The 12,081-nt window shown below is 34.7% G+C and overlaps 1 protein-coding gene and 1 pseudogene across 1 annotated transcript; one reads left to right on the top strand and one right to left on the bottom strand.

Moving 5' to 3' along the window:
• LOC125818897 (receptor kinase-like protein Xa21) overlaps nt 1-12,081 on the top strand; it is a 236,135-nt pseudogene that overhangs the window by 149,571 nt on the left and 74,483 nt on the right.
• Nucleotides 7,807-9,112, bottom strand: LOC125819000 (acylsugar acyltransferase 3-like). The gene has a single exon (XM_049498508.1). It carries the CDS (start codon nt 9,082-9,084, stop codon nt 7,807-7,809), a length of 1,278 nt encoding a protein of 425 aa, XP_049354465.1. The 5' UTR covers nt 9,085-9,112.

Here is a 12,081-nt window from a genome sequence, read left to right as displayed (position 1 = left end):
AAGAACTTTCGGGCTGAAGTGGTGAACACTACATGTTTTATGACCAAAAGGATGATATTGAGAAGTTTGATCTCAATATTAATGAAAGAATAGTTGTGGTATACTCTTCCTCCATCAAGGCTTATCGGGAGTATAAAAAAGTGATCATGTGATTTTTTTTGATGAGTTTGGAAGAGTTGAGAAGTTGCAAAAGAAAGAAGATTCTGAAATAGAAGGGATGCTTCAGATTCAGAGAGATGGTTTTAATAGTGAGCTTGCTGAAGAACATCCTCTTCATGAGTGCAGCAATCTTAAGAAAGTTGATCAGATTATGAACCTGATAAGGGACCCAGTCCAGTAGACAGTGTTGAACAAATAATGCAGTTCAAACTGATAATGTGAATTCTTAAGGTGTGAATTAAGAAGTTGATTAAGCTCAGTTTGAAAAGTAAAGTATGACACTCGGTTCCCCAACAACCTGATAGGTTGTCCAAGTCCCTTTCAACAATGGTTTCAAAAGAGGTAAAATTGACAAAACCCTCTTTTTGAAATCACAAGGAAATAAATAGTTTCTCCTTCAAGTGTATATCGATGATGTCATCTTTAGAGAACCTTTTGAGTTGTTGTGTGAAGAGTTTGAGGTATTCATGGGTAGTGAGTTCATAATGAGCACGATGGAAGATTTCTTCTTAGAGCTACAGATTCAGCAAAAATCTAAAGGTACCTTCGGTTGTCCACAAAAGTACATCAATGAGCTGATCAAAAGGCTTAAAAGTACTTGATGTGATCATGAAGTTCTGCAAAGACAGGGACCTGGTACTAGCTCAGAGAAGTTGCTGAAAAGGTTTTGTATTATGGATGCCTAGACGATTTATACTTTCATGGGGAGCAACTCGATGTTGGATACTGATAGATCTAGTCCAGATGTAAATGAAGCAAAGTGTTAGGATCTATGCAAGATTCCAAGATTGTCCAATGGAATCTCATTTGAAGGTTGCTCAGAGAATCCTTAGTCATTTGAAGAAGACAGGGACCTGGTTCTATTCTGTCCATCAGGAGACTTTTTTTATTTGGAGGAACATATGATGTTGATTATGCTGGGTATCAAGTTGATGAAAAGAGTACCTCATGAGTGACTTATGTTATAGGTTGATCTCACTCATGGGTAACTAAAAGGCAAGATTAAGTTGCTCTTTCAACAACCGAGGCAGAATATGTAAAAGGTGCAGCTTGATGGGCTCAACTCTTGTAGATCAAGCAGCAGCCTAAAGCTCTTAAAGATCTGGCTGAAATAATCAAACTGATGATGGAAATGTTGAAACCTTCTTGAATGGATCCTGCCTGAAGCAATCAACTCTCTCCTGACTATGTAAAGGGAGCAGGTATCCGTGCTTTTTAGTTATGTATGTTTTAGCAAATTCAGTTTCATACCTTTTGTAAGTATACACACATGGCAAAAGGGCTGAAGGAAAGGAGAGATCAGGACAGATATAGGCAAATCACATTCAAACTTCAGAGAGGGACCTGGTCCATTCTCAAAGGTTAGCACTCTTAACATTGCAGTTTGAATTATGCATGTGAACCATTACAATTGCCACATGTCTATCATTCAGATATCGTTGTCCCATCTTTTGAATGCCTAAATGACACCTTCTTTCACATAATACACCATTTCACTTTCTTTATACTCCATATTTCTTTTCAAATCCCCCTCCTAGATCAGAAACTTTTAAAATCCTCTTTTCTCCTCTCTCAAAAACACTTCAAATGGTCAAACTCTTTGTTCCTACTGGAGATTTTTATGATGAAGATGTTTTAAGTATGAAGAGGGACCAGGTCCACCAAGCAAAAGGAAGATGTGGAAAATATGATGTTCAAAAGGGGGAAGTTGGTATTCTGAGAACTCAAAGTATTCTGAACATGAGGGTGTCTGATTTAAAAAAAATTGATATGGTTCCTCAATTATTGATCTGTTCATCTCGGAGGCCTTGAGTGCATTTGATTTCATCAATCTTTCTAGCATGAGAAACTCAGCCTTGCTTTGGAAGCTATGATAGCTGCTATAGCTAACAGAGATACTAAATTGGCTTTCCTAAAGGCTCAGCTTCTGAAACTAAACTATCCGAGGGACCAGGTTGAAAAAAAAAATATGGCAGCCCTGAAGGTTCAACATGTAGCCTGGGCAACAAAGCATGCTGAACTTTAAAAGAAGCTTCTGAAAAATACCATGCTAAGGGATATGCTCTACTAATTCTATTCTTTCAATCCCTTGCCTCTAAGTCATCCCTTCTCTTCCTAACTTTCTAGGTCAGTCCTCTTTTTTTTTCTATCGAACCCCTAAGTGGACATTGTTTTGGTTTTCATTCGTAATCATATTTGCAATGCTTTGATGGCTGATCTTTTATTTATGAATGAAAAATGTCTTGCTTCTACTGGCTTGTCTCATTACTTTATGAATTTTTTACTCATGCTCAGTGTTTCCCAAGTGGCCATGAATTTGCTTGAACTGCATTTCTGTCAACTTGGTTTACTACTTTAACCCTTTTTTATGATGTCAAAAGGAAGAAAATTGTTAAGGTATGAAATCAATGCTAGCTACTTGAAGAGGACATGGTCATGCCGATAGGGGGAATCAATGCTAGCTACTTGAAGAGGACCTAGTCCTGCAGATAGGGGGAAGAAGTTGTTTGTCATCATCAAAAAGGGGGAAAATGCTATGTTGATGTTTTGATGATTTGACAAACTTCGGGGATGATGAAACTCCAGTTATCCGAAGAGTTCTTGTTGATGGGGGGAACTGGTGAATAGGTATGTTATCAACAAGAGGGAAAACGTTAGTTCGAAGCTGATATGAGATGTTAGTTCGAAGTTGATATGAAGTTTTGATGATTTAACAAACTTATCAATCTAACAAGGAACCAGATCCTTGCTATTGGGACTGCTGACAGGGAAATGAATGAATAAACTTAGTGTGAGGAATATTTGTGTGTAATCTTCAAAAAGAGGGAAAATGTTATATTCTAGGTGTTTTGATGATCCTCACAAATGCAGGGACCTGGTCCCTGGCAGAGTGCTCTCGTCCAGATACAAATGGAGTACAACTGTAAAGTTGTCATGTCAGGTGGTAGGTGAAAAGTGCAGTGTCCTACACCAATATGAAGAGCGGACGATATGTATGCTTCAGTGTCTCACAAACGCAGGGACCTGGTCCCAGGCAGAGTTCTCTCGTCCAGATCTATAATGGGGTACAACTGTAAAGCTGTCGTGTCAGAGGTTGGTGAGGAGTCAGCGTACTATACCAATCAAAATGGACAAGGGTGTTTGTCCAACGGGTAATAACTTTTTATGGTTGATATTTTCTACATGATAAACACCATATTAAACTCATTCATCCTAAGAAGGAAGTCAGCCAGCAAGCCTTTTCAAGAACCCACAAAGAAGTTTGCAAGGGACCTGGTCCCTGCAAGACTGCGATATGAAAATATGACAAAACAGCCGTCAGAAAAGCTGCCAACTCTGATATAGTAGGTGAGCAACTTTTCTGAACAACAAGCTTTCAGCCAATAGGGTTGTCTCAACGATTTTGTGTTGATTTTATTAATTTTATATAGTCTCTTCCCAAAATACACAAACTCAAGACTTGGCAAACAAATACTTGAATTTTCTCTGAAAATTCATAAGCTTTAAAATAAGGTCATCTTTAAGGAAGAACAATACTCATGCTCAACAAAGGGACCTGATAAAGTGTTGCAGCATCTTTGTTGAGTTTGAGTTTTGTCAGTTATTGCAACTTGAAAATTCTCAAGAACACTTGCAAAGACTCACTTTCAAGAAGTATTCTCCGACAAGCACAACGAGGACCTGATCAAGCTGCAAGCATCAGAGTGTGTCTTAGGAGTTATACTTCCGTGCGTATATTGTAAATATGTTCCTAGTCTATAAAGGATTCAGATATTTGTTTCTGTGTGGAAAGGTCTAAGTCGGTTAGAGTTAGCCGATTTAGTGAGCAGTGTTGTATCTGCTCAGTCAAAGTCTAAGTCATCTAAGAGCTAGTTGATTTAGTGGGCAGTGTGGTATCCTTTTAGCAAAGTCTATATTAATCGGTTAGGATTAGTATAGTGGGCAGTGTGGTATCCATTCTAACTCAACTAAGTGATAGGAGGTATTGCTTAGTATGGAGATTAGCAGGTTAATCTCTTTTTGTAAACTGGCATTTACTTTTGCTTGAGAAGATTAGTGGAAGCAGTTTGAAAAGTCTTGTTGAGACAGGTCGTGGTTTTACTCCCTTGAGCAAGGAGGTTTCCACGTAAAAATCGTGTGCATGTTTTACATTGTGATATTTACTTTCTGCACTATAATTCTACTGAGGGACCTGGTACCCTGGTCACTGGTGGACTCATACATTCCAACATTAAGGTATTACCCCCTGTGGCCAGATCTATCCACTTATTTTCTCGATTACACCTACTTCATAAACCCCGTCATAAGCTTCTCGGCACATTTCCCATATACCATCATAATCCTATAATACATGAATTTTTCTCTCGTTTCAACCTTCTCAGGGTATTGGCCATCTTCAATACAATTGGATATTTCGAATCATTTCCACTTGTGATTACAGAGTTGTTTCATTTGAGATATCTCCAAGTTCCATTTTACACAGATATTCCTGAATCAATCTCAGAGCTTCAGAATTTGCAAACTTTAATTTGTAGTGGTAATTATTTTGATATAACTTTACCTGAGAACATATGGATGATGAATAACTTGCAGTATATACGTCTGAAAGGACCCTCTTATTTACCCAGCCCTAGAACAGAAAGTCTTGTGACAGGGATGCCAAATCTAGAGGAACTTTCTATTCTTTGTTGCACGAGTTGTACAAATGAAGTCTTTTCTGGCATTCCCAATGTAAAGAGATTGATCATTTCTCTACCTTTTAACGATACAAAGTTTCCCTATCGGCTATTGGATATGTCCAGTTTGACAAAACTCGAAGCATTCAAGTTTTACGGGTCACCTTATTTGGGAGACCCCATCAAGAAATTGGTTTTCCAACATCACTTAAGAGGTTGAGTTTAAGCAAGTGTAATCATTTTGTTTGGGCAGACATATCATCAACTGTTATGATGTTGCCAAATCTTGAAGAGCTCAAACTTAAACATTGTCGAACCTTGAATGATGAATGGAGATTGAGTGATGAAGACAAGTTCAAAAGCATGAAGTTGTTGTTACTGAGCAAACTAAATCTTGAGCATTGGGAAGCTAGCAGTGATAACTTCCCAAATCTAAAACGCCTCGTTCTGAAGAATTGCTACAAGATGCAAGAATTTCCAACAGATTTTGGGGAAATTTGTACTTTGGAATCAATTGAGTTACATGATTGCAGCACTACTGCTGAGGATTCTGCAAGAAATATTGTACAAGAACAAGAGGACATGGGAAATAATATCCTTAATGTCTACATCCATAAAAGTCACAGTAAGTTGTAAACAGTTTTTCGATTCTCTCGTCTTTGTTATTATATCTTACCTCCTTCAAATAATTAAGATGATGATTTCTACATTTTATCTTGCATATACAGGCTTATTTTGAGGGACCATCTAATGCCATCTTCCAAATGAAGAACCTTTCATTTATATTTTGAAAAGTAAAATCTTTCGTTTTTTTTTTTTTTTTTGTTCTGATCATTTGTAAAATTCATGTTTAAGCAATAAGCATATTTGATACATTTGTGATTTTGTATTTTGTAAACGGTATTTATTGATGTACTGTAATATCTATTTCGTGTTATGTGATTATTCGGAATAGATAATGTTATCAATCTATTATGCATTGCCTATGGCGTATAAGAATCGTTGATTTCACACTTTGAATCTGTTTTCCTCTGTTCATGTACAAAAAAATACGTGTTTTTCATTGAATTACATAACTGTGACACTACTGTTGAGGATTCTGCAAGAAATATTGTTCAAGAACAAGAGGCCGAGCAGTCAGGTGAATAAGTTTTAGATCTCTCTAAAAGTCACAGAAATTTAACTGTTTGAGACCATTATTTTTATCTAGATATCGATAATCATAAGTATACTATGTGTTTGGTTTCTTCTTCAATCACATATATATATATGTGTATCAGCAATATAAGGTAGCTTATAAATTGTGTCAAAACTCAGGCTTTAGCGACTCTAGTTGCAAAGGCATTAACTCAGTTACATCTAAATATTTTTGCGGCAATAAATATTGTTACTAAATATCTCTTTAATTGTAGTGATTTGACATACCACATTTCGTTGGTACCCTGATAATAGTCACGTCCTCATTGTCCACGACCACGATCTTTGAATGATCCATAGTTTTTATGATCATTCTTTAAGTTGTTACAATAGCTTCTTCCTATTCCACAACTCCCACAACATCTTCCTTGTCCATTTCCTCTATAAGTACTCTTTTTTCCTCCATAATCTTTCAAGGATGCTTGATTTTGATAAATAACCTTTCAATTGTTCAATCGTCATTGAGTAAATCTTTAGATTCTCAATACCACATAATCAAACTTAAGTGTTAAAGGGTAAAGGATCTTTTCTACCACACACGCATCGTCTAATTCCTCCACCTACCTTCTTATTTGATTCACAACAATCATCACTCTTGAACAGAAATTAGAAATGGATTCGAATTCTTTCAATATTTTTAAAAATTCAAAATAATCCCTAAAAGTTTGAAGTAATTGGGAAAATGCATAAGTACTCCCCCAGCCTATGCCCGAAATCTCAGAGACACACCTAACCTTTACTAAGGTCCTATTACCCCCCGAACTTATTTTATATGTAATATTCTACCCCTTTTTGGCCTACGTGGCACTATCTTGTGGGCCCAGCGCATGTTGACAATTTTTTCAAGAATAGTGCCACGTAGGCTGGGGGTACTTATGCATTTTCCCTTTTACCTTTATCATTTTATCAAACTCTTTGGAGAAATTTGTAGAATCTCTCAAGCTTCCTTTGATCACGTGGATGCATCAGTCGCCTTCTCAAACATATCATCATGCAAACAATGACGGATGAGAGAGAGGACTTGTTAATCTTTCTTCCTTGTTTGAGGCAAAGTTTCTTTATTACCAAGTTTTGTATACTCCAATTTACAATTACCAAATATCTTATGGAAAATGCATAAGTACCCCCAAGCTATGCCCAAAATCCCTGAGACACACCTAACATTTACTAAGGTTCTATAACCCCCCCCCCCCCCAAACTTATTTTTTAATTAATTTCTACCCCTTTTCGGCCTACGTGGCACTATCCTTGAAAAAATTGTCAACACGCGTTGGGCCCACAAGATAGTGCCACGTAGGCCGAAAAGGGGTAGAAAATTATATATAAAATAGGTTCGGGGGGTAATAGGACCTTAGTAAAGGTTAGGTGTGTCTCAGAGATTTTGGGCATAGGCTGGGGGTACTTATGCATTTTCCCAATATCTTAAGGCATAAAGAATGATTTTCATTCATAGACACCTGTTTTCATAATATATATATTCTATTGTGAGATGAGGACATCAAAAAGAAAGTGGACTATTATTTGTCACGACTCTAATACCGTGTTACTGAAAAATAATAATCTAATTCAGTAATAATATCCACGCTAAATAGCAAGAACAAGAGAGTAACAACAATACCAAATATCTTTTAACAGAGTAAAAAGATAATAACACTAGTTACGACTTGATAGTGTCAAGAGACTACCACACCTTCAAAACAAGCAACACTCTTTTATTTCACACAACTCACTGCGATAGTACTCTAACTGTGAGTACGACATGATAAAAAATGATTTAGCTACTTGGAGAAGCAAATTGTAGGAGCTCTTCATCCCTCTCAAAAGCTAACATGTCTTGTTCCTTCGAGCCACTTATTACTTCCACTCCATCCCTATTTTTAGTATCCATCAACATAAACATGTTTTTAAGTGGTGTACAAACTTTTTCAGGCTTTCCCCATCCAAAGTCAACATCATAAATGGGGAATTTGATGGTGCTACTCATATAGAAATTAGAAGATGAACTGTTGAAAATTGTTTCATTAAGTGCTTCTTGTGCTATAGATACAAATTCATTTGGTTGAGCATTTTTATATTTTTTTCGTAATTCTTCTTTTGCCTTTTGTAGTTTACCAACTATTTGTGGCAAATCCATTTCTTTCTCATCTTTTGTATGTATACAATATGGAGAAACATTGTTTCCCATAGTGTTTTTTGGCAACGGAGGACGTAAGTTTAAAGCCTGGTTGAGTGTAGAGGTCACCACTTTTTTTGTAGCCATGGCGCGTTGGTAAATGAATGCTGACACAACTTCTGTATCAGTCGAATTTTGTACTTCTGATTGATTAATAACCCTAGCTTTCAACGCGGTTAATTTGGAGGACGAGAAAGAAAAACTTTTGATTGAATATTTTTCTGTTTCTAGTTCGGGAATGAATGTTGTTTGTGACAAATCCTCTTTTATAGGTGGAAAATAAGACGCTCCATTAAATTGAGGAGCCATTGGTAATATCTCTGAACTCATAGGATTACGCGCTATAGTAGCCCAATGGTTAGTGAAGTTGCATAATGTATATCCATCCGCAATCTTATGTGAAAAACATATACTGATTGCAATTCCGCCACAATTAAAGTGACTAAGTTGAAACACTGCAAGACTACCCTTGTATGAATACGCATTAGGAACTCCATTCGGATAGACTATATTATGTTTATCAGCATAAGGGTCGTTGAGAATTTGAGACATTGGACAATCTATTTTTGTAGTGAAGAATTCAACTCCATTATCATTACAATCAACAGAAATATTGTCATTCAACTCCCCTGCCAATGGATAATAATTGGTCAAAACTTTTGAAAGGGATTTCTCAAGATGTTGAGATATATAATTACTTGGTTTATTTGACCATGTGTTACTCAATTTAGGGTAAAAAAGGACAACAGGGGTATGAATGCAACAAATTATTTGATCAAGAAAAGAGAGTTTGTGACAACGAAGTGAAATTGGAGTAGGTGAATATGGTTTGATTATTTTTTTACAAACTGAGGATACAAGTTTTGATACACTACTCATATTGTTTGATACAAATGTGTTTGAAATATGCAAGAAATTATGCAGTGTGTTTTGTACATTACTATACAACTATATATGTAGATGAACAAAGACAACTAATTTATAAGCAATAAATTATTTAGACTAACCTATTAAATGTGTGCGTAAGCTTAGGAGTTGCCACTTATAAATAGTGCACTCTAGAAAATTAAACTTCATAGGTTACAAATAAGTAGCTAGAGACTAATTAGGTAAAAATTTAGTGAAAAATATATCAATCTTATAATGTTAAGAGCTAATTACATCTTATCCTTACTTTTTTTCAAATTAAAAAAATCCCTTAAAATTTAAGGATTTCGAATACATTACTCACGTCCCGATACATTACCTTTGTTGGTACAAGACACACATGTCCCGATATATCACTCAACGTCCCGATACATCATGTTTCAATATATCTTCTTTGTTATACAAGATACATTTGTCCCGATACATCGCTCAACGTTCTAATACTTACTTTTGTTCAGGGCCGGACCCACCTTATGTCATGGGGTATTAATCGGCACTGCTTCGTTGAAAAAAATTAGTATTAAATACATAAAAAAAATCTGAAAAAATAAAAATAACCCTACAAATAACATTAATGACACTTCTTGAGTAAATGAGCTTCTTGGCCCGTTGGTTTGCCGACCAAATGAAATGGCAATGAGCTTCAATTGGTTTGATTTGCTTTTTCTTCTACATTTATTTTCAGCAGCTGCCAAACATTTAGATGAGCAAAATATGGGTAGGCATAGGCAGGGCACCAAACTGTGTAGGTGGTCCTAAATTTTAGAACTTTATAACCAATTACTAAGATTTTAAGTACTATATTACTTTATCCGGCCAATAATAGTTGTTCATGTACTATTTTAGAATGTCAAACAATACTTGTCCATTTTATGAAATTAATAGATAATTTTATACTTAGTTTCTAATTTACCCAAAATTTACTTTACATTTGATATTTGATTTAGGGTTCGATGAATATTGTGTGTACACTATATGCACTTGAGTCTAAATGTTTTTCACCACTTAATATTTTTGATTATTTTTTTTTGAAATGTCATAATTTGAAGAGTTGAATATAATGTAACTATATTATAATTATGGACTATGGTCTAATAATGTGACAGATCTTTGGCCCATTATCTTTTTTTACGGTTTAGTTTTGTAAACCCTCAGGGGTCGTTTGGTAGAGTGTATAAGAATAATGCTAACTAAAGTGTATTAGTAATGTTTGCATTAGCAATGCATGTATTAGTTATACTTGCATTAATTATACATAGATTATTTTAATGCATTGTTTGGTTTGATGCATTAAAAATAGTATGTATGGCATTAAAAAAATTATTTACAAAGATACCCTTGACTTTTATGGTGAAAAAGATGTAAAAAAGGTTTTGAGGGGTAAGTGGATCTTTTATCACATTAATGCATGCATTAAAACCATTGCATTGCTAATACCTAGAAATCCATGGTATTAGCAATGCACTCCTTAATACACAATAGAGTGTATAATTAATGCAAGCATTAGTTATACATAAGTTGAAAACGAGTACCAAACAAGGTACCAATAATACACAAGGCTAATACATGCATTATTTTTCCTAATACACTCTACCAAACGACCCTTAGTTTTAATGAAAATTATTTTTATCTTTAATGGTTGTTGTTCAAGTCTTTTAATCAATTACCATTACTCTTCCACTCACATCTCCACTATTAAAAAAATGATAAATTGTGGAGGTTAGGCAACAATTGATAAATATTTTCAAGGGAAAAAGACAACTATATATACCCGAACTATCGTAAATGGTATGCAAATATCCTCCATCATATTTTTGAGACATTGGTGTCCCTGCCGTCCAAAAACTAGAGCATATATACCCTTTATACTAACGAACATACACGTGTCATTATCTTATCCATCGATCCGACATTTATCAACGAATAAGATTGTGACACGTGTCCCTATTTAGTCTTCCGTTAGAGTGAAGGGCATATATGCTCTAGTTTTTTTACGGCAGAGGCACCAATGTCCCAAAAATATGACGGAGGGTATCTGCATACCATTTACGATAGTTTGGGGTATATTTGTCCTTTTTCCCTATTTTAAATTAACAATATCAGTTAAAACTTTTAATCCAGTTTTGTGTTTTGCATTGTAAGAAAAAAATAGTTACACTCCTTAGACTTTAATTAGGAAGCTCATAAGTCCTATTAAGCTTCAAGTGAGATAAATATAAATATGTAACAAAGAGGGGGAAACATTATGATTTGACTAGATGAGAAAATTATAACTTACTTCTCTTAATTTATTGTTCTTTGAGATTTATCCACAAATCTTCAACGAATTTACAGTTTAAGAAACTTTCAAGTAATGATTGATATTTATAGTGAAGCATTAGATTAATTTTATTTAAACTGCATGCATTATGATCTTTTACTACGATTTTGTGATTCAGTAATGACAATCATTTACTTATATAAAAAAAAATTGAACATTTTTTTTTGTGTCTTATCTCTTGGTAGGAATTCTTTTCCTACCTCAACCATTCTACCCTGATAAATTATTTAAGTGTACTTTAGACTATAGTGTGTTTGTCACGAGTGTTGACATCCAATTTTGGACCTCCACAATATAAATTAATCATCGAACTTCTTAAATTCCAAATGGTTTGAAATAATTGTCTTTATAAAATTCAAAATAATTTTCAAGTCATTTTAAGTAGTTTTGTCATTTTTATAAATTTTAAAATAATAAATGTGATATTTTATAGAATTATGTGTCTAATTAGTATATTTTATGAATGTTCGAAAATTGTCTCAAAAGGATTTTAGCTTTATTTTATTTGGTTATTTAGTCGTTTATAATTAAGTTAATTATTTTATTTTATTAAGATTAAGAAGCTCGTTATTTGATTAATATCAATTTGTCTTATTTAATTACTAGTCAAGCCTATTTTAACTAAATCA

The sequence above is a fragment of the Solanum verrucosum genome, unplaced genomic scaffold, assembly GCF_900185275.1.
Source record: "Solanum verrucosum unplaced genomic scaffold, falcon-dt-bn FXZP01000252.1, whole genome shotgun sequence".
Classification (NCBI taxonomy): domain Eukaryota; kingdom Viridiplantae; phylum Streptophyta; class Magnoliopsida; order Solanales; family Solanaceae; genus Solanum; species Solanum verrucosum.
This window is presented reverse-complemented; position numbering and strand designations above follow the sequence as displayed.